The sequence below is a fragment of the Helianthus annuus genome, chromosome 8, assembly GCF_002127325.2.
Source record: "Helianthus annuus cultivar XRQ/B chromosome 8, HanXRQr2.0-SUNRISE, whole genome shotgun sequence".
Lineage (NCBI taxonomy): Eukaryota > Viridiplantae > Streptophyta > Magnoliopsida > Asterales > Asteraceae > Helianthus > Helianthus annuus.
Genome location: NC_035440.2, coordinates 39,495,553 through 39,520,054, shown reverse-complemented (window position 1 = coordinate 39,520,054; position 24,502 = coordinate 39,495,553). Strand labels below are relative to the sequence as shown.

Below are 24,502 nucleotides of genomic sequence, written 5' to 3'. Positions count from 1 at the left end.
TATGTTTCTTCGCATATAATCAAAAATGATACAAAGAACGTGAAGTAAGATAAAAAAATGACAAACATAAAAAACTCACAATCCATTGAATATCTCTTTATATACAACATTGGTTGTTTTATTTGTAGGCCTGCCATCATTGTCAAGTATTAGTAACTTGATTCCATCTCGTCTTGTAACCCTGGATAAAGCTACGTACAATTGACCATGTGTGAAAACTGGTTGTCTTAGGTACAACCCAACCTTAGATAGCGACTGTCCCTGGCTTTTGTTAATCGTCATTGCAAAACATACAGTTATTGGAAATTGCCTCCTTTGAAATGCAAAAGGAATCTTTCGGTCCGAAGGTACCAAATTCATTCTAGGTATGAATGTCCGAGAACCAATATTACCACCAGAAATTATCTCAGCTTCAATAACACGGCTGTAAAGTTTTGTGACCTTTAACCTTGTACCGTTACACAAACCATTTCGTTGGTCAATATTTCGCAACAACATTACTGGAACACCAACTTTAAGCACTAACCTATGATTTGGTAAACCAGACACTTTGAGACCATTGAGCACGTCGGGGGAGTATATTTTTTGCTGATCAACGTTGCCATCTTCAGTAGGGCATAGACTGTCAGAACTAAGATACTCTTTTTCTTCACCAGGGAATACTGCCAACAATCTGTCGTTAATCTCGTGAACAACCTCATTCTTAGGCGCAAGTATAGCTCTTGTACTAAAGTAATTACGATCATTGTAATTCTACAAGATTGACGGATAAACAAAATCAATCAGGCTAGAAATTGGATCAGATATGCTATCAATTAAAAGCTCAGGTGGTATTTCAATTATTGCTTCTCCATCATTGGAACCACCAACATTTCCCTCACCAACGTCCAACAACCATTTTGCAAAATTACTGATCTCTTCAACTTTAGATGATGGTCTTCCAACAGTTAACCTCATGTTTCTAGATAACGTCAACAACTTACACTTACTCCACAAATAAGAAGAACATAATGAGGCATTCACAATTTCTTGACGTCCACCGTTTGGAACAACAGGTAGTATTTGCCTAAAATCACCACCAAATACAATTACCTTTCCTCCAAATAAAACATCAGACCTGGATGGATTAGATATATTGAAAATTTCATGCATAGTTCTATCCAAAGCCTCAAATGCATGTTTATGAACCATAGGAGCTTCATCCCATATAATGAGTTTGGTCTGCTGTAGTAATTTAGCTACATCATCGTCTGGTTTGATATGACAAATGGAATCCTCATTAAGATTTAAAGGTATATGAAACCTAGAATGAGCTGTTCTTCCTCCCTCCAACAGCAATGATGCAATTCCGCTAGATGCAACGTTTAATACAATCTCACCTTTTGACCTAATTGCAGCAGACAATGTTTTCCATAAAAATGTTTTACCGGTCCCGCCATAACCGTAAACAAAAAATACTCCTCCATTGTCTCCATGAACTGCGTTCATAATTTCTTCATATACTGCACGTTGTTCATCCGTTAACAAATTCACCTGACCTTGATAAACATTTTGTAACTCTGTTCTGTCATAAGCAAGCTCTTCGTTAATCAATCGGCAGCGAAAGTTATCTAAAGATGAAGTATCCGGGTAAGGCAATGATAAAAATCTTCGAAGCGATGAATTATTCCGAGTTAAAAACTTCTCGATTTCGCATAAAACATAGTTCTTTAGTTGCTCATCAGGAATTGATAAACCTGTGAAAAATCAAAACCACATATAAATTTAATGGTAAATTTTTTGTAACTGTCACAAAAACATAATATGAAATTTATAATTTTACACGAAACACGATGATACTTTGAGAATCTGTATAGAAAATCATCTGTCATATACTTCCATGTGCTTTCCCAGACAACTTCAGGTCTAGATAATGTGCTTGATAGTAACATGGTGGCGAATAAATTGCGAATATAACCTGCACTACCTGATATATTTGCTTCTTTGATGGCCTCAATGTACTCCGAGTCGTCATCCAACAAACCAAGCGCATAGCAAGCATCTCTAAAAGTATCGTACACTCGACCATTAACTGTTTTAATATCATCAAACGATGTTGGTCCTTTAACTTTGTTAAGAAGAATTCTTAAATAGTACGCTTCACCGGTAGACGGAGAAACGGAATGAATTCTTCCAATTGTTTTTCCTTTTATTCTCGGAACCCATATACGCTTGTCAAGCTTCCACACATAAAAACGTGGAAACTGTACATATGTTAGTGTACGTGCAACATGGTCGTTAGGATCTTGATTACGTTGCATCCAAGACAAAAACATTGATGAGTTCACAGATGGTTTGTTTAGCACTTGATTAATATCTTCATCAGGACCGAAACAAACTGTTTGTTGTCCAGGAAGATGGAAAGGAAGCCGCATAACAGAAGGACTCCTATAATTAACTTCATTAGAAAAAATCCTCCAAGAGGCTTCACACGCAGATATATACCTACAGTCATAATACTCTTTAATTTCATCATTTTCTGCTTGCTCGTTTTCATTATTGCTCGGAACCACAGCAACTGTTGCTCTATCAGGACCTTTATTAATATACTTGAACAAATACTTTATTGACGCCGCTTGGTTGCACCATTCAACGTTTATATGCACCTGATATCTTTTCAAAAGCTTTTTGTTATAAGGTACAACACTTCTGTTGTCTAACTCAATTTTATTTTTTAAAACGAAGGAACCGTCATCTCTTCTTCTGTATAAGGGAAATCCGTTAGAATCCAAGGTTGAGTGATCTTGAAATTTCTTGGGAAAACCTTTTGAACATTTTCTATCAACCATACATGGAGAGCTCATTCTAGCATTACCACATGGACCGTGAATCATATGGTCTTTCACAAGCGTATATAGTTCCGGGTCTTGGTTTAAATCAGGGATTTCTGCAGAAATAAACTGATCAACATGGTCTACAGTTGGAAGTTTGTAATCATTCTCCATGAATAAGCACATATGCGCATGAGGGAATCCTCGCTTCTGAAACTCAATAGTGTAAACAACTACAAAAAAATAAAGAACCTTGTAATTATCATTAAGGTTATTTTTAAAAAGTAAATTTATTAACATACCAGCAGAAGCTTTTCCAAACAAATCACGGTCTTTCAAATCTTTACAAATTGCATCCAGCTTTATTTTAAAAATTCGAGATAAAATATCAGGCCTGTCCTCCGGATTAAGATTTGTGTCCTTAAGAAACCTTTGAACCTCCGGCCATTTGGGATTGCAGGTAATGGTTATAAAAAAGTCTGGATAACCATACCATTTACAAATTGCCATTGCGTCAAGATAGTTTTGCATCATATATCGTGACCCGCCTGTAAAGGAAGATGGAAGGAAAATACGTTTTCCAACCTTAGACAAATCTTGTTGGCCGTTATATCTTAGTTTCCGGATATTCTCATATGTATCAGACCTGAGATCTTGTTGCTGAAATCTTATAAAGTTAAGTCGCTCGCTCTCAATCATCGTATAAGCATCAACCAAGAACTGTTGGAATAACCGTCGAGAATTTAGAATCAATGAAAACTGGTTACTACGATCTTGTACACGATACGCAAAAAACTCTCTCATTGTACAATTCGGACGTTTCTTGTTAGTAACATCAATGACACCCCTATGTGGTATGTCAATTCTGTAACCGTCGTCTCCATATGGGAACAAAATAGGATACTGAAGTGCAAGATAGGAAGGGTGCAATTCACTTATTCTTTTTAATGAACCTGTTTGTGTCTCGACAATGATATCTCTTTTCTCAAGTGCGTTATCGATATCTCCAACAATAAGAGCAGCAACCTCGGAGGAAGTAGGTAAGTTATAAGTCCGACCATCTTGTTCTCTTTTGCCAATAAGGCGAAGCTTTAAAGTGGTATTAGGATTTTGTTGGAAGCAATCTCTAACCATCCTATAAATTTTCACAAGCACATTGTCGGCATCCAACATTGCTTTGATTTGTTGTATCAGCTTATTATCAGTTTCGTCTGAAGAGGTTGATGAGGAAGCATTGTCTGAAGACCTGTTTCATCAAATTGAAATATTAAGTAAATATATACTTAAAATAAATGTTATTAATAAAATTAGTTCATGCATGGTACCTAAAAACTGATTGCCTGTTTGCCAACTCATTTTCAGTATCGTATATGTATAACTGACAAAATTTAGGCTTCCCTCCGTTTGGTGGCACAAGACTACCAATAGAATGGTAATTTTCACCACTAATTCTGTAGCAAAAAGGAGCATTACCAGTATTCACGGTTTGGTCAACCTTACCACCCATTGAGGTAAACGCGAACATAGAATTGTAACGTCGAATGTTCTTCAAAAAGTGCTTGCTTTCATTGTCATTGGACATGAATAGACTTTTATAATAAGGTGTCGCGGTTTTGTAATCCGGTAACACAACTTTGGCATAACCACAACATAACATATGACATATTTTGCCACCCTCTTTTCTTCCGCTTCCTTTCTCTGCGTCCCATAACTTTGCATAACAAACTTCACAAGTAATAACTTGATCACCGTGATCCAAATAATCTGTTAAAACATACAACATTATAGTTATATATACAACATTCATTACAATAATAAGATATACGTATTTAAGACTTGGTATTTTTACACTATGTAGCACTACTTATCAACAAACCTAACCTGTAGAAACACCTTTATAAGGATCTCGTTCTACGGTTTCGTCTGTGGTCAAGTCGATCATTGGTATAGGAGACGAAATACGTGCTTTGGATACCAACTTACGTTTCCCAGATGATAGCCTTTGCAAATTACGGTTCAATGATGATGTGCAGGTGGTTGATGAGATGCCAGTTGAAATATTATTCCCAATACCGTTTTTTCTCGTTATACGATTGCTGGTACTACAAATAATGTTACCTGCTACAATTGACAAAAAGCATATTAAAAATATCGATGCAAAACAATAAGAACATATTCCCAAATATATAAACATTAAAATAAAGAAATACTTACTTGTTACAATACTTGACGGACTTGGAGTAACATTATTAGTCACCTCAGGAGTGGATTCAAAATTGTGAAAACCAATTCTGTTGACTATGTTATCCGATGTAACACACGGAGTGGAAGTGGAAATAATATTAGTGGAATCAATATTGAGGGATGACGATATAGTTCCCACATTTGATTTCTTATTATCCAAGTATAATTTTCTTAATTTTCTTCTATGAGATGCCTCGTCTCGAGTAACAATTGGGAGGACAGCTATTATAAACTCGTAGACAAATTGAAAAAATTATAATGAACAAACAATAACAAATCAAAATAGTTAGTTGTAGATAAGGAAAAAATAATTCTCATTTTGTTATAAAAATATATACTTAAAATAATACCATTCGTTATGCTTGATAAAGGTCTTCTGCCTCGTCGAACTTTAAAGAGACAAAAAAAAAATGGAAGAATTAATAAACAATTCTAGCGTAATAGTGAGCTAAGTAAGTAGGTCTAAAATAATATAAATGGACAATGAAATAATTAGTGCTATACCGTTAACAATGTCAGAGGATGTGTTTTCATTCCGGTGAACTGCGTATAAAAAAAAATATACATCTCTATCTATATAATCAAATAACTGAGAAGGTAAAAAAACTGTAAAACTTTAAATAACTTACCATCCTGAGTGTTTTCTTTATCAATGTCATTGTATACGGAGACAATTTTTGGTCGTTTAGGCATTGCTATGAATTTAGAAAAAGAATTGTTAAATTACATAGTTTGTATGTTGGAACACATGTTAAGTAATATTTAATCAATCATCAATAAAGATTCATATAAAAAATTTAACAAAACAATAAGGTGGTAATTGTGTACAATGGTCTATATTTTATACGGAGTGTTAAATCATAAAATTTATGTATTATATATGTATAAATATATAAATATAAAGATACATTATAATGACAGCGCACAACTTAAATGAATGATACTATGCGAAAACAAATATTGTGAAAACAAAAATACATACAGATTCAAATAAAATGCTAAATGATTAAATAACAATAGATAAAAATACAAAGTGAACAAACTAACCGAGTTGAAAGGTTGAATACCGAGGATGAAATTATCAAGGGAAAATGAGTGTTTTGATCAATTCTTATTGAATCATCCAATACGAAATGAAAGGGGGATATAGAAATCACAAATTGAAAGAAGTCTATAACAATATATAGAGATAGAATATACAAAAAATGGAAATATATTTATGTAATACGTTAATTTTAGAAGTTTTTAAATTGTAATATATGTTTCCATAAATGAATTTGCTTACCTTATATTAAAATTTTTTTTAGGAAAATGAGATTTATAACATCTTTCCAAATAAATAAAAGATAAGAACTGTGTAAATATGAAGATTGTAATTACTTACTATAATAGACATATAAAACACTAACAACATTTAAAAACTATTACAAAATAAGTCACATTAGTATCATTACAAAACATCTAAATAAAGTCAACCATGGGAAAGGACGCAAATTTTTCATGTTCATAACCACAACCACAAAAATTAATCTATTCAAAAGACTAACAAACAACTAACCAAACCATAGCTGTTTTAAACACACTTTATAGCAGTCTTCATTAGATTGAAGTTACACCGTTCAACACAATCTTCCTCTGTGAAGTTACATATGTGAAGTGCAACATGTGTCCAAACTGCAACTGGTTATCATCCATAAATTTCCTCCATCCATCCACAGCGTAACGTAACGCACCACTGTTTAACTCTGTCTTTGTGTCATAAACTTCAACATCACCATTCAAGTTCTGGACAGATATAGGTTGCAATCTTTCAGACAGGCCGGCTCTATTAACAACCTCAACCGGAAGCCGCTAAATGCGTTGAAAGAAAAAAAACTATAAGCAAATATAAACAATTATAAAATTTTTAATGGTTGATCAGGTATAAAAGAAAAAGTACCAGCCTATATTCAGCTTTACGGCTAAAGTCGAAATATTCTGGATCAATGCCGATACGGGAAACTTTGTTTGCATTCCTTGAAACCTTCTTTGGATGCTACACATTTTTAACAACAGTTAAGCATTTCTTTGCCTTTTATAAGGAAAATAATGTACAATACAAACGGATATTAGTACACTTAAAATAAAATACATAAAATATTTAATACCTTGACAGTTTGATCAGATGTTGTATAACGTTTTCGGCCTTTGCATTGTTTGTTGAAATTATCAACTGTGACGGATCGGTCGACAGAAAGTTTACCTTTTCCCTTTCCTTTGACCTGTTGTGAAATAATAGAGTTAGCACATGAAATATTTTACATCTTATATGTTTTTTAAATTTAAAGCAAAAATTTGTCAGCATCAAATTACATATACAAAATGTACTAATTTTTAAGAAAAAAAGGAAAAAATACATCCAAGACTCACTTTCTAATTGATCTAATAAAGTTGGAGGTTATTTTTCAGACATAATAAAGTTGTTAAATTAATTGTACATTGTCATGTTTATTTAATTAATATTTGACTTGTAAACCAAAGAAATAAACAATGAAGTTCCAACAACTCGAATACAACTTTTATGATGATTGAAACTATTCCATGGTATTACTGATAAGGCAAATTGATTAAACTATGTGTTTGTACAAACAAACAAAAAAACTATAAAAATAATAATATAGATGCAACCGTTGGTTTATTATCAGTACTAATGTTCGTATAGGTTAATTGTAGGTTGAATTAAAAAAATTGAGTTATAATAGGCAAATGTCATAAATAAATTAATATAACAATATAATAGAGTTTGTAAACTTACATCTTGTCTTGTCGTGAAATGTAAACCATCACCTACTTTCAACATCTCTTTAACATGAACCTTCTTCGGTGTACTTGACGAGACTGTTGCTGATGGACTTTTAACAGATGTGGGCTGGTTATCATCTACCTCTATGTCCTGAATAAATCATATTAAAAAAAAGATTAAAAGAAGAATAAAAATGGATACAAAGTATAATACCTAATAGATTCGAACCTTAAAAAGCGCTTTATCGTAATCGGCCTTAGAGATCTGAATTACATCATCATCATCATCATCAGATTCAACCTTCTTGCTCAACCTCGTCTCGATACACCGTTAAATCAAACATAACATCATTAAGTTTTTCAAAAACCAATAAATCATCTTCCTGAACGCCAAGATCGTTGCAAAGTTGAGTCCAACCTTGTGAAAATACATAGTTTGAATTAACCTTACTTGTTGACACCGTCCACGGAGAACCCTTATGAAACACCCTCAAATTTCATGCTTGTAAGTTACAAAAAACGACACATAATTTAATCACCAAAATTTAAAATTTGGGCATGACCCGTTCGCATTTTTAACAATCTCCCTGTTTATAATATATCAAAATACTCAATTAACGACACCTTCAGAAAAACATAAGAAAGACCTTAACATTTAAACTACCGTTTCAAAACATCAAGTTTAAGTTACTTAAATATTCACAAACATCTAGTTAAAACTTAAAACTTCAACACTACTAACTTTAACAAAAGTCTTGAACTAATAAGGTTACTACAAAAGTTGCGGAAGCGCATCACGGGTGATCAAGGTGTGTTCGTATCCGAGCGACGCAATGACAATCATACGGGTGCTTTACCTACAATCATTCAACAAAAGATATTAGTGTAGTACACATAACGTTTTCATCCTATCACAATACATATTCTAGGATTTACAAGATAAATCACCAATTGATCTTATTTCATTCCAATTCATTCTAGTCAAATAAACACAACTATTTCTCATTCGCTTCCAATAACCCGTTTAGTACGGATCAAGGAGAAAACTTCCATTAAATTCCTTCTCCTCCGAACCCGAACCGACCCAATCACTATGGACCGATACGAATTCCTACTTTCACATTCTCATTTGAGATATCTACCTTAATTGAATATCAATTATCAAAAGAAACAATATTAATAAACTCACAACTAAACATGTAAGTAACGAACTTACCTCGGTCTTGAGCCTTTGTTTGTGATCCGGAACTAGCTCCTTCTTCTTTCGTTCCTACACGTAATCATTCTTATTTGGATCATAACCCTTACATCCTTAATCATACTTTCAAGTATCAATGGTACTCATATAACAATTGACAATACATAATTTCATCATACAAATCCATTCACTAATGATTTATTTAAGGCTACTTAGATTATCATTGAGGCATTTCATCAAACACCTAACATGCGTACTACTTATCAAGCCTTATGTACATGTTTCTTTTGCATAATTTCACTAGAATACATCATCTTTCACATAATCAACCACTCATGTTCAAATATTCATTCTACACATTATAATCTACCAATATTCTATCATTCATACAATTTTACTTGAAGATTTACTCAACAAATCAATTATCTATTCACTATCATACTATAACAAGTGGGTTTTTCCCCAAAATCTTTAGTAATTCAAATTCAAGCACAATACACCTTCTACATGATGTTTCTAACTCACATGCAATCTAATTTCATACTGATTCATGAATTGGTATAAACCCTAATTCATCAACAAGCATCAAATTATGAAATTTTATCTTACCTTATCTTCAAAAATACTTGGATTAGAGAGTATTTAGACACTAGCATGCGATTTATGACTCTAATCCTTCACAATCTTGCTGAATTTTGATGTTAATTGATGTAGTTAGGGTTTCCCCCTTGTTCCTCCCTCCTGGTCGCGACCCACACAACCCAGAACATTCTGGGTTTTAATTTCTTATCCCATATGTTACTAAATGTTACACAAACAACCCTCAAGTTAGGTTTATTGACCCTTATAACCCATTCCATATTTTATAAACTTTCTTTAGATTTTTAATACAATTATCATAAATAATTATATAATACTTTTAAGTGTTAAGGCATTCTATTTTATAAATTATGGGATGTTACAAATCTACCCCCCTTAAAAGAGGTTTCGTCCCCGAAACCTTAATACGTACCAAAAAGAGACGGGTAGTGTTCTCGCATTTCATCTTCAGATTCCCAGGTTAGATCCGATCCTTTCCGATGCTGCCATTGCACTAAAACTTGTCGTATGGCTTTGTTTCGTAGGTGCGTCATTTTGGAATCCTTGATAGCCACCGGCTTTTCAACATAATTCATTTTATCATCCAATTCAATGTCATCAAGTGACACATGCGTTGTATCGTCCGCAAGGCATCTTCTTAGTTGAGACACATGAAACGTGTTATGGATTCCATCTAGAGTCGGAGGTAACTCTAGTCGGTATGCCACTTTACCAACACGGGCCACTATTCTGAACGGTCCGATGTACCGAGGACCCAATTTTCCCCGTTTGCGGAACCGTATTATACCCTTCCACGGCGAGACTTTTAAAAACACTCGATCCCCTTCTTGAAATTCAATAGGGCGCCTTCTTTTATCTGCATAGGATTTTTGTCTATCTTGCGCTGCCTTTAACTGAGCTCGGACTTGATCAATCTTTTCATTCGTTATTTCCACAACTTCTTTAGGCGCGAGTTCCCGTTGCCCGATTTCTCCCCAGCATACAGGAGTTCTACACTTTCTACCGTACAACATTTCATATGGTGCCATTTTGATACTACTTTGATAACTGTTGTTGTACGCGAACTCTACCAACGGTAAATGGTTGTCCCAATTACCCCCAAGATCTATGACACAAGCCCTCAACATATCTAGCAACGTTTGTATAGTTCTTTCCGACTGTCCATCCGTCTGCGGATGGTATGCAGTACTTAGTCGCAAGTTTGTGCCCACATCTTCGTGAAATTTTCGCCAGAAACGAGACGTGAATCTTGTGTCACGATCCGACACAATAGACACGGGTACTCTGTGACGAGCAATTATTTCATTCGTATAAATTTCTGCCAATTTTTCGGATGAAATAGATTCTCGTATGGGTAAGAAGTGAGCACTCTTTGTAAGTCGATCGACTATAACCCAAATAGCGTCGTGACCTCGTTTCGTTCTGGGAAGCTTTGTAACGAGATCCATGGTTATGTCTTCCCACTTCCAAACTGGTATGTCTAGAGATTGCAATTTACCATATGGTTTTTGGTGCTCCGCCTTCACTTGGGAACAGGTCAAGCACTTAGCTACGTACTTAACAATGTCGCGTTTCATTCCAGGCCACCAATACCCTTTCTTTAAATGTTGATACATTTTTGTAGCTCCAGGGTGTACCGTATAACGAGATTTGTGAGCCTCTTCTAGCAATAATGATTTCACCTCGGACAACCAAGGTACCCAGATTCGGTCATACCTGGTCATGATGCCATCGGCATTCATTTTTAATTCCCCAATTAGGCCTTTCATTCTTTCCTTCTTCGGATCACCATTTAAGGATTTTATTTGGGCCTCTTTGATCAACTTCAAAAGTTTAGGGGTGACAGTCAATTTCATTGACTTAACTTGTATGGGTGATGGGTATTCCTTCCGGCTTAACGCATCTACTACAACATTGGCCTTCCCCGGATGATAAAGGATTTCACAATCATAATCCTTAATTAATTCTAACCACCTTCGTTGTCTCATATTCAAGTCTTTTTGATCGAAGAAATACTTGAGACTTTTGTGATCCGAATATATGGTACATTTAGTTCCGTACAAATAATGTCGCCACAGTTTCAACGCGAATACTACTGCAGCCAACTCTAAATCATGTGTTGGGTAGTTACTTTCATGTGGTTTAAGCTGCCTTGAAGCATATGCTATCACTTTACCCCATTGCATTAAAACAGCCCCCAAGCCCTGATGTGAAGCATCAGTGTATACTACCAAGTCTTCTGAACCCTCGGGTAAGGTTAGAATTGGGGCGTCAGACAGCTTACTCTTCAAAGTTTGGAATGCCTTTTATTGCTCGACTCCCCACACAAATTTCTCATTCTTCTTGGTTAGTTTGGTTAAAGGTAACGATACTTTGGAAAAATCCTGTATAAACCTTCGGTAATACCCAGCCAAACCCAGAAAACTTCTCACTTCACTCGGGTTCTTAGGAGGAACCCAGTTCACAACAGCCTCTACTTTAGTTGGGTCTACCAAGACACCATCCTTATTAATGACGTGGCCAAGAAATTGCACCTCTCTAAGCCAGAAGGCACATTTGGAAAACTTAGCATATAACTTCTCTTTCCGAAGAATCTCTAACACTTCACGCAAATGATTTGCATGTTCGGCTCTACTACGAGAGTACACAAGGATATCATCTATAAACACTATAACAGACTTATCTAACATAGGCCGACATACTCTATTCATCAGATCCATGAAAGCGGCCGGGGCGTTAGTCAGCCCGAATGGCATTACTAAAAACTCGTAATGCCCATATCGGGTCCTGAACGCAGTTTTCGCAACATCTTCTTCTCGTACCCGAAGTTGATGGTACCCCGAACGCAAATCGATTTTTGAAAACCAACTTGCTCCTTGCAGTTGGTCAAAAAGATCATCTATTCGAGGTAAAGGGTATTTATTCTTCACGGTCAACTTGTTCAAATCTCGATAATCTATACACATGCGCATCGTGCCGTCTTTCTTTTTCACAAAGAGTACCGGGGCTCCCCAAGGCGACACACTCGGGCGTACGAAACCCTTATCGAGTAATTCCTGTATCTGTGTCATTAGCTCTCGCATCTCAGCGGGAGCTAACCTATAGGGAGCTTTAGCCACTGGCTTGGCGCCCGGATTTAATTCGATTCGGAATTCCACCTCTCGTTCAGGTGGTAACCCCGGTAATTCGTCCGGAAACACATCCGCATACTCGTTCACTACTTCTACTTCTCCAATTTCGGGTACCTTCTGTCTTGTATCCACCACATAAGCCAAGTAGGCCTTACCCTCATTTCTTGCGTGCTTAACCATTTCGACAATCGTGCATAGTTTTGTCTCTAGATTTCTTTCTCCACGAATACTTATTCGAGCCCCACTAGGTGAGAATACATGAATGACTTTCGCCTCGCATCGAATTTCCGCGTGATAACGGGCTAACCAATCCATCCCTACAACTACCTTAAATTCCCCCAAAGTCATAGGAATGAGATCTATTTCAAATTCTTCGTTTTCTATGGTTATCTTACAGTTCTTACAAACTTCACATAACAAATAACTTTTACTATCCGCTACTTCTACTTCTAAGGGTACAGGCATTCGTTCCTTTCTAAAGGAAGGATAACACATAAGTTCGTCTGACACGAAAGACTTGCTAGCACCAGAATCAAATAGCACATTCACGGGTATTTGGTTGATTAAGAAAATACCTGACACTACATTCGGTGAAACCTTGGCTTCCTCGGTAGTAATCTGAAACATTCTTCCCCGAGCCTTCTGATTTTCATTCTTCTTTTCATCTTTCTGCCCTTGTTGTTTAAGCTTTGGACATTCAGCTTTTACATGACCAGGAGTGAAGCAATTGAAACACGTCCTCACAGGACTAGGGCACTTAAAATAAGGATGTCCCTCCTGACCACAGTTGTAACACCCATTCTTTCCCATTAAACATTCTCCAGTGTGAAGCTTTCCACAAGTTTTGGATGGGGGAATACTACCTTTAGATCCTCCTTTAGTTCTAGTGTCGTGCTGCTTAGGCTTCTTGGATGGATTCGTAGTTGATGGCTTTTCAGCAACTCTTTTCTCTCCTCTTTCCACTTGTCGCTTCAGTTCTATCTCCCTATCCCGGGCTAAATTGATAAGTTCGCTTAAGGTTTCACACTTCGAAGGGGTAATGAACTCCCTATACTCGGCCTTCAACATTCCATAATACCGGTTTATCTTCATCCTTTCTGACTTGACGAAATCATCACAGAACTTTAACTTATCGAAGAATATGTTGGTAATTTCATCAATGGACTCATTCTGTTGACGAAGATGCAAGAACTCATCTTGTATTCTATCAATTGCCGATTGCGGGCAATGATATTTTAGGAACAACTCTTTGAATTCCTGCCATGTTAAAGTTTGGAGTCTCACTTCCCCTATCTCTTTACTTTGGGTATCCCACCAATCTTTGGCTTGTTGCTGAAGTTGACCCGTAGCAAACATTACTTGATCTTCTTTCTCACATCGACTACGTACAAATACGGCTTCAATGTTTGCTATCCATCTTTGACACTTTACCGGATCCACCTCCCCATTATATGAAAAGGGATTACATGCCATAAAATCCTTATATGTACACCTTCGTTCCTTACTTTTAGTCCTGGACCCTTCAAGCATTTCTTTTAACTCCTCAATCTTGCTAGTCATCATCTCATCAACAACCCCCAAGACTCGGCTCTCGACTTCTTGAGCTAACTTGGGAAGGTTGGCATTCATCACTTTTTCTGCCGCCTCTATCATCTTATTATTGAATGGCTCTTGACGGGCTATTTCAGCATCATCTACATTACTTGTGTCCGTCATCTACATAAAACATTCATTCTATATATTAAAATTCTCTTTTTATACATCCCTCTTGACTCATACATATTCATTCTATCACATATTTCATTCTGTTTACTATTCATACTTTTCACGTTATCATCCTTGATGATAATGTCGTATTGTTAGACCATTTCATACTAAATCATACCTTCTTTCTTATTAAACATTTTCTTTCAACCTTCTTGATGCATAATGACCTTAACAAAGGATTACGGGGCCTTAGGAACTAATTAAAACAAACCCCGTACTCAAACAATCAACATAAAAAAATTTTTGGCAGCTGATAGTCACCGTAAGCTACGGTGACCACCGTAGCTTACGGTGCTGATTTATTCTTTACGGCCCTTTGCTCCTGTCTTACGGCAGCTCTATTTTGCCCAGTACCTACCGTAGCTTACGGTGGCCACCGTAAGCTACGGTAGTGCCCAACGAAATTCACCCCAAACTTCATATTTTTGACCATTCCGAACCGTTTTCGTGCACGGTTTCAATTCTACTAACCCCTAGATATTCCAATGCACCATTTATTACTATTACTATATTCAAAACTCATTCTAACACTTTATAACTTGTAACATTAATTACTATAAAGCTTTCTTAAAAGTTTTACCTCTATTTGCGTCTCGGAGCGAACACACCCATTCTTGCGAGCTTTCGGTTTGAGTTCGGGCACTACATTGTGTTCGAATCCCTCAAACCTAGGCTCTGATACCAACTTGAAACACCCTCAAATTTCATGCTTGTAAGTTACAAAAACGACACATAATTTAATCCCCAAAATTTAAAATTTGGGCATGACCCGTTCGCATTTTTAACAATCTCCCTGTTTATAATATATCAAAATACTCAATTAACGACACCTTCAGAAAAACATAAGAAAGACCTTAACATTTAAACTACCGTTTCAAAACATCAAGTTTAAGTTACTTAAATATTCACAAACATCTAGTTAAAACTTAAAACTTCAACACTACTAACTTTAACAAAGGTCTTGAACTAATAAGGTTACTACAAAAGTTGCGGAAGCGCATCACGGGTGATCAAGGTGTGTTCGTATCCGAGCGACGCAATGACAATCATCCGGGTGCTTTACCTACAATCATTCAACAAAAGATTTAGTGTAGTACACATAACGTTTTCATCCTATCACAATACATATTCTAGGATTTACAAGATAAATTACCAATTGATCTTATTTCATTCCAATTCATTCTAGTCAAATAAACACAACTATTTCTCATTCGCTTCCAATAACCCGTTTAGTACGGATCAAGGAGAAAACTTCCATTAAATTCCTTCTCCTCCGAACCCGAACCGACCCAATCACTATGGACCGATACGGATTCCTACTTTCACATTCTCATTTGAGATATCTACCTTAATTGAATATCAATTATCAAAAGAAACAATATCAATAAACTCACAACTAAACATGTAAGTAACGAACTTACCTCGGTCTTGAGCCTTTGTTTGTGATCCGGAACTAGCTCCTTCTTCTTTCGTTCCTACACGTAATCATTCTTATTTAGATCATAACCCTTACATCCTTAATCATACTTTCAAGTATCAATGGTACTCATATAACAAATGACAATACATAATTTCATCATACAAATCCATTCACTAATGATTTATTTAAGGCTACTTAGATTATCATTGAGGCATTTCATCAAACACCTAACATGCGTACTACTTATCAAGCCTTATGTACATGTTTCTTATGCATAATTTCACTAGAATACATCATCTTTCACATAATCAACCACTCATGTTCAAATATTCATTCTACACATTATAATCTACCAATATTCTATCATTCATACAATTTTACTTGAAGATTTACTCAACAAATCAATTATCTATTCACTATCATACTAGAACAAGTGGGTTTTTCCCCAAAATCTTTAGTAATTCAAATTCAAGCACAATACACCTTCTACATGATGTTTCTAACTCACATGCAATCTAATTTCATACTGATTCATGAATTGGTATAAACCCTAATTCATCAACAAGCATCAAATTATGAAATTTTATCTTACCTTATCTTCAAAATACTTGGATTAGAGAGTATTTAGACACTAGCATGCGATTTATGACTCTAATCCTTCACAATCTTGCTGAATTTTGATGTTAATTGATGTAGTTAGGGTTTCCCCCTTGTTCCTCCCTCCTAGTCGCGACCCACACAACCCAGAACATTCTGGGTTTTAATTTCTTATCCCATATGTTACTAAATGTTACACAAACAACCCTCAAGTTAGGTTTATTGACCCTTATAACCCATTCCATATTTTATAAACTTTCTTTAGATTTTTAATACAATTATCATAAATAATTATATAATACTTTTAAGTGTTAAGGCATTCTATTTTATAAATTATGGGATGTTACACCTTATAATTATCTTCATATGAGCCAGCCATTACATCGTCTCCAAAACATTGTTGAACAAATGAATCTTCAATGATCTACATAATATGAAACATAACAAATTGAATGTTGACTATGTACGGTAGATTATAAAAAGTGAAATACATGTTAAATATAAAGTTTAAGGAAAATTAAATGAGATTACGTACCGTAAAACCCAATCTTAGATGACGATTAATCATGAAATAAGATTGCTCACAGACGCCATTAACAAAAGATGAAAGATAGAGACCAAAATGGTTCATGGGACGAAATGTCAGGAGACAATCCTTCTGAAGTTTGAGATCTGAAACAACTGTTTCCCAGCCGTCAGTTAAGACTGGCATACGTTTTAATCGTTTCAACATTACGACCCAAATTTTCCCACTTGAGTGATATATACGCATCTTCCTATCGGCCCAATCCTCTCCGTAGAATTGAGTAACAAAGCTGATAGGTACATCCTGTATATATATTAATATTAATATTAACTATATTTAGTATTATAAGTTTCAAAGAACAAAATTATAAATTATATTACTCTAAAAGCGGAATTATAGATTACATAAAGAATACTTACTATACTCAATGAGGATGGGTTTAGAAGATACTTTACAAATGAAGTATACATTTTGAAACCTGCAACAATAAATTATTTTCAAATTCTCGTACTTTACCAAACACTAATATATACAGTATACAACAAAAAAACAATATATACATACCACTGATTGGACTACAAAAAATGACGACTAAAATAATGAAAAACCCAAAGTTATATGCTTAACAAATTAAAATTTTATATGAATATACATACAATATTATAAATAAATTTAATGCATCAGCAATTTAAAGTTTTAATACCAGTATCTATCAAATTTTAAGTAAATTATTAAATACAGATTCATCAACAAACGTTTATGAAAGATTTAGGATCGGTATATAAACACCTTTTGAACATAGCATAACAAAACTAAACTACAACACTATTTTTCAAACAATTAAAGACTCAATCTTACAAAAAACAACAATATTAATAGTTAACTTTAGAAGTACATCAATGTAGTGGTATAAAATCAAAGATATAAACGATTAAAAGTAAAGTTTATGACTGGTCATAGGAACATAAATGTTGTTACCTTTAAGTGAAGATTCGAAGCCCTAGTTTCGGTTGCCGGAAACCTAAAAGAAGGATGATTCCGGCGATAATCCGATGATAAGTTCCGGTCACCGATTTGCTTTCTCCTTGGGATGATAAGAATGATAAGAAGGATGATTTGATGGTAGAGTATGGTAAGGACAATGTCCTTATTTAGAACCGCCATAATGAAATGTTACATATACATCCCCTATAGTTTGATTTCTGACAAAAATAAATTGGATTTAAACATAAATTACCACAACAACCTTTTATGTTCCACTAAGGGTTAATATAGTGTTACCATGTATTTTTTAACCATACAATGAAGAGGGTCAGTTGAAATCAGCTAAGTAATTGTGGTAATTCCTTGGTAAAATATGTATATAAAAATAATAGTATAAACAATATATATTTTATTTTAATTAATATATATATTTAGAAATAATTTATGGTAACTGTATATTAAAAAATTGATAATGTATTAACTACATTCCTTAAATACATTACATTACATGTATAATTAAATTGAATTCAGATATCAACCAATAATTAAATTTTACGTTTTATTTACATAAAATAACAAATAATATTAAAATTTTATATAATAAAAAAATATTGATATCTAAGTGTGCCATATTAACGAATTATCATATTGGGTACTAAATTTTAAGTAAGATTCATTATTTAAAGAACGCATTATTTTTTTTATTATTTAAATAACGTAAAAAGTTGTTATCTTATTACTGTGTAATTTTTTCTAAATACTGATTAATACATACGTAAATATTGAATCATACGTTCTTAAAATGAGTTATGTTACACAAAATGATATTAGCTCTTATATTTTAAATAAAAATATCAATACTCAAACGATATATTATTAAAATGTTAGTTACCAAAAAGAATAATGATGTCATATGTATAAGAAACAAAAAGTGGGATTAGAAAAATAAATTAGCAAAATAACAATTGATATTCAAAACAAACAACTAAACAATAAGACAATCATGTTCATAAAAATCAACCACACAGTTAAAACCATTGTCAAAATAAACAAAAATAGCCAAATACTTAAGAAAAAACAGCCGATGATATCAAATGTTCGAATTATAGGTGACTACTTTTCTTTCTTTGGAATTAGAAGAACTGCATCCACACCACCATCTTTACGCGACTTCGACGAAGACTGCGAAGATACATCATCCACGTCATACACGGTATCCAAATTGCGCTTCAAGTCACGCTCGCTGCTCGTATCAAAGTCAGCATCCTTCTGATCAAACGATGTTGTAAAGCCAACTTTAAACACATTTGAGCAAGGGGTTACATCGTCTCCCGTTTGGGATATAGAATCCTAGTAAAATAAAATAAATAAATAGGTATGAGTTATAAACATACATTTAACATATAATGAGTTAAAGTTGAATCATAGATAAGGTAAAGGATACTAAACCTTAACAGGCAAATCATCATTACGATTTGAATCGGATGGTTCGACATTGACGGCTTCCTCATCAATAGGCTGATTTTTTAAATTTTTTTAAGTTAAAAACATATATGATATTAATTAGTAGTTAAACATTGTTGGAAAATTGTAATAATAGTATAAAGGTGAATTGGAATAAATTTACCTGAATAGTGTCAAAATGTTTATCAAGCTCGGACAAAACAACCGGGTTATCAGTCATCTTGGAGACTGAGTATCCATCAGACTTCTTGCTGATGTTAAAAGAAGAAACAACAATCTTGAAGGCAAACTTCATATTGAGTAATGAATTTAGCTCCTTTGGAAAGCTTCCTTCGTTTGCTAACTGTTGAAAAATAAAATATAATTAATATTTTTAAAATAAACACAATTATGATAAAATGAATTATTTACTACATACTTCAATGTTGTTGTCTAAAAGCTGATTAGCATTAACCTTCAAAAGCTTTGTCACCTCACGCTCAAACAATGTTAGACTCACAATACCAGTGCAATCTTGGACACGTATATAAAGCCTAATTCTGCAAACAAATATAAATGAGATTTACTTATTTTGACAAACAAAACTTAACATGGATAATATTTACCGTGGAATTGATGAAACGGTCCTTGTATTACAAATATCAGTCTTGCATTCCAAGACAGTAACCTCTTCAAAACCATCAGTACCATCCTGCTTTTCTTTAACAACAGTAACGGTTGAAACCTTTTTGTTGCAGTTTGTGCATGCGTTGTAAAACCACTCATTGTTCGATGCAAAACTCTTGATAGTGCCAACAATGACAACAAACCTCGTCTGTGTTTAAGATATATATAAAGTATACAAAAATGGATAGTGTAAAACATATAAAAACTATCTGTTATCCGTGTTACCGTATCTATTGAGCTTAACGACCCAATGGGAAAAAAAAGTGAGGTCAGAAAGGAACTCTTCAGTGGCAGACTTCACAACAGAAGAACTTAGGCCAGAATAACTGGAAGACATTTCGGGAGAAAGTTTCTCGATAAATCTAGTAAAAAAATAAAATTTAATAATTTAGATTCACAGAAATGCATAGGAAATTTAAAAAAACTTATTAGGATAGTGAACCTTTGTTTAAACTCAGCAACCTCATCAATATCACTGTTAATTAAGACTCGGGTGACAGTATACAAATTTGAAACAGACAAATGCCCTGAACAGATGTATACATTTATTTTAATTAATGTAAACAATTATTCAAAATGTAACCATAAAGAAAAAAACACAATATATTTGAAGTAATACGATACCTCCCCAGAATATGTATTTCCCAAACTGAATGATTACGACGACATTTTCTTCACCTCGATTGCTGCTCTCATACTCCATTATTTGATCCGCATAACCGTCCCAAAGTGTCACAAAGATCTGCTTATTGCTGAACATTATTGAAATCAATACAAACAACGTAGCAGTTCAGAATACATAATATAAAAAAATATATTAAAGAATAAAAGTGAAGAAAAAATAAATAACTACTTCAAGTCTTCAAGCATAAAGGTGACTTTCTTCTGGTTTTGTCCATTATTAGTTTCCGTGTCTACCTCGAAGGGAAAACTTTTGACCACAAAACCAATTACATATGTGGATAAAAATTAAATAGTGTCAACAAAATAAAAAATGTGTTATGTTTAGTTATATAGTTTTAATTGTATATCATACCAATTGGACTTTTAAAAAACTTGTTGTCAACTGTTGGATCCTCCACAACTGAATCAAACGGAGTAAAATCAAAACCCCATTCAGAACCAATAGCCTCGTGGCATTCCTCAACAACGGTGTTGTTATTAAGGTTAATCTTAAAACCACCGTTAGCGTACTTGACCTTCTGACGATTCTCACCCAATGAAGGATTTCTAATCATCAAACAACGTTTTTCTTCCAAAAGATGTTGATATCCAGATGCGTTTTTAGCCAAAACAAAAGCTTGCATTTTTGTTCCCTGACAAACAACAACATTATTTTAGACAAATAATACGTACTTTGACAATTAATAGTATATAAACTTAAATTATAACATACGTATATGAACACTTACCTCACTGTCCATGACTATCATATCATAACAATACACTTTTCTAGCGTTATTGAAATCAGCTCTTGTCCACAAACGAACAATGCGTATTCTTATGGTATAGTTATCAACATTGAGGTCCAAATTATTCAACAATGTGATTGCACCTTCTTCCATTTCTGCATAAAATTCAAAGTAAAGATTAGAAAAAAAAAACACTATATACTAACACATTGTAATAAATTATAAATCAATATCGTATAGAACTGTCAATGGTATTCTTACCAAAGATTATGAAAAATGATAGAGAAAATGCTGAGTAGATAAGACTGATTAAAATGTGAAATGTTTAAAGAATATTTATAATAGGTAGGCAAAGTTAATTAAGTAAACATTGTATAGTATAAAAATTTAAAATATCGAACACAATCAATTATAATATACGATGAAAATGGAAATATGTAATATGAAGGTATTTTCTAAAAATATAGTCAATCAATCTAAATGTCCAAAAATATAGTAATATGTCATAAAAAATTAGAAAATGAAATGTAACTAACCAACTTAGTACACGGATTGTCAATATTAAATTCCTTCTTAACCTTTAATTGAATTTGAAACTATGGAACATTCTACAACTTTAGCAGTTTTAAACTCAGCATTGAACTATGACATATCACACATTGACGAACATATCCATATAATGGGCATAACTACGTATACTAAATTTGTATATTTTTTTTGGCTTATTATAGATTTGTAAACGATTACACTGGATAAAAAACACATGGGGCATATTAACAATTTCAATAGTTATTAATTTGAAATTGCAAGGAACGGAGGGAATTTTGATGATTAGTAAATTTCAAAATAATGAAAACATTTATAAATATGCAACCTACTATGTCGTACCTGACTTTCTGCAATTATTATATATAATAAAAAAACTATTCTGGAAGGTTTATAAAATGTTTATAATGTAACAACATAGTGTAATATGTTGAAGATATAATACTAAGTTCATAATACTTTTTCATATATGCAAAGTTAGTTTATATATTGTTTTTTTTATATATTTAGTTGTAAACAATAATCAGCAATGTTATACTGAATATATAAGATTAATTTTGTAGGATCGTGAATTCGTCCTAAACGAGTCGTTCAGAGGCTTTCTCCTTGGTTTCAGGTGCGGAATAACAAGAAAACAAGGTAGAAACAGCAGGCAAATCACTTTAACTACTTGTTTATTTATTTGACACTGATTACACTTCAAATCTCGCACCGGCAGCACTTCGGCACGATTTCTACGCAACCTTTATTTCTGGACCTCTCCAAGGGTATTTATACAATTTCTGGTCCACCCCAACGTCACGTCCGAATAAGTGGACCAGACCTTAAGTTCTGGACCTCTCCAACGGCATGTCCGTATAAGCGGTCCAGAACATTGCCGTATAAGCGGTCCAGCCTCTAAAACACATAAACTCTCTAATTTTCTGGTAAATCACGCCCTAATCTAACAAACTAAGACTATGACTCGATACAAGACGGAATCAGCAGATGTAGTGCACCAACAGACTCCCCCTCAGATGTTGATGGAGTCGACTATCGAGTCACACCATTCTGTCTTCAGTTCTTTAGTCTTGATCAGTCTTCGGGCTTCTCTCTCTTTCTCATCCTATCATTTTAAGACTCGAATGAAGATGTAGTCGACAGACAACTCAATCTTGTTCGATCTTCTTCAGGAACTCATCCTGGAATCATATGCCTGGATCTTTCTCTGGCTCTAACTTTCGTCAGACTCCCCCTATCATCATGCTGGGATCTCTGTCTGGAAGCCGTTATCACCATTGAAATCAACTCCTGGCTTTCTCTGTTTAAGCTCTTCTCTGGTTCTGATATGTCTCCTGGCTATCCGTAGCGACAGGATCAGAAACCTGCACAACTCAAACACACTATCACAAACCAATACAATTTGTAATTCAACTTAATGAATTAACTAATCGTATAAGAAAAAATTATGAAGATCAAACTGTAGGTTACCATTCAACTTAGTCATCAAGTTAATGAACCAATTTTGCATTTCAAATCTTCACAATTTAACACACTCTCCCAAACCACAAGTTCAACATGTTTAGCACTTGAAATGTCAAACATCAGTTCTTCACACTCTGTTGTCGAAAATCTTTTTGTAATTTTCAAATATCAAACAAAAATACAATATTTTTGGATTTTTGAATTTATAGAAAAACAGAAATGAACACTATTTTTGAGAGATTGTGCAAGAGGATCATATCGGTTTTTGAGACATATCACCAACACCGTTGATCTTGATTAATCAGCAAATGTTAAAAACAAATTTACTTCTGATTGTCAGTATTGTTGTCCACTTAAACCTCTACACAAATTTTCAATTGATTCAAGATACGTATTTAATGTTTTAGAACTTAGACTTATTTGAGTGTCCCACCTCTTGAATATACTCCCGTATCCAGATCCCAATATTCTGATCTACAGGTAAGTATAACTACAAATGATATCTGTATATAAATTAGGGGAAAAATGCGAGAACTGAGGGATCTCAGGTCAGAACTTCCGTTCAGCAGAGAGATATCAGCTTCGACTTAGCAGTGGGTCCCCTTTAGAGGATCTTTTCAGCTACAACAACTGATCATCAATTTTATTGTCTAATCAGCTGAGGGCTTTATGCTATGTTTCAAGCATATGAAGAAAGTATTAGCCAGGGACTAGGTCAGAACCACCGTTCAGCAGAAGTCCCGGAATAATACCCCAGATATCATTTGAGTACAAGAACCTAGTATTCCAGAATAAGAAACCTTTCAAACGAGATTTCAGGGGTTACCTATATATCCAAGTAGTGTTCCCCACAAAATAAGTAAGTTTTGATTTTATGTTTATATCTCGAATA

General features: G+C 34.2%; 3 protein-coding genes across 3 annotated transcripts; all 3 read right to left on the bottom strand.

Moving 5' to 3' along the window:
* Positions 1–75: 75 nt before the first annotated feature.
* Positions 76–5,747, bottom strand: LOC110869915. Its single transcript, XM_022119118.1, has 8 exons — positions 5,684–5,747; positions 5,025–5,276; positions 4,692–4,928; positions 4,151–4,574; positions 3,113–4,056; positions 1,823–3,043; positions 871–1,736; positions 76–753 (listed from the first exon to the last, which is right to left on the bottom strand). Exons 1-8 carry the CDS (start codon positions 5,745–5,747, stop codon positions 76–78), a joined length of 4,686 nt encoding a protein of 1,561 aa, XP_021974810.1.
* A 6,192-nt stretch (positions 5,748–11,939) lies between these two features.
* LOC110869914 lies at positions 11,940–14,480 on the bottom strand. The gene is made up of 2 exons (XM_022119117.1): positions 12,674–14,480; positions 11,940–12,589 (listed from the first exon to the last, which is right to left on the bottom strand). Exons 1-2 carry the CDS (start codon positions 14,478–14,480, stop codon positions 11,940–11,942), a joined length of 2,457 nt encoding a protein of 818 aa, XP_021974809.1.
* A 4,538-nt stretch (positions 14,481–19,018) lies between these two features.
* On the bottom strand, positions 19,019–21,753 carry LOC110869913. Its single transcript, XM_035975969.1, has 10 exons — positions 21,601–21,753; positions 21,245–21,504; positions 20,813–20,940; positions 20,631–20,715; positions 20,436–20,550; positions 20,128–20,336; positions 19,941–20,061; positions 19,686–19,865; positions 19,508–19,576; positions 19,019–19,408 (listed from the first exon to the last, which is right to left on the bottom strand). The coding sequence occupies exons 1-10, from the start codon at positions 21,751–21,753 to the stop codon at positions 19,172–19,174; spliced, it is 1,557 nt and encodes a 518-aa protein (XP_035831862.1). The 3' UTR covers positions 19,019–19,171.
* Between the last annotated feature and the right edge of the window lie 2,749 nt (positions 21,754–24,502).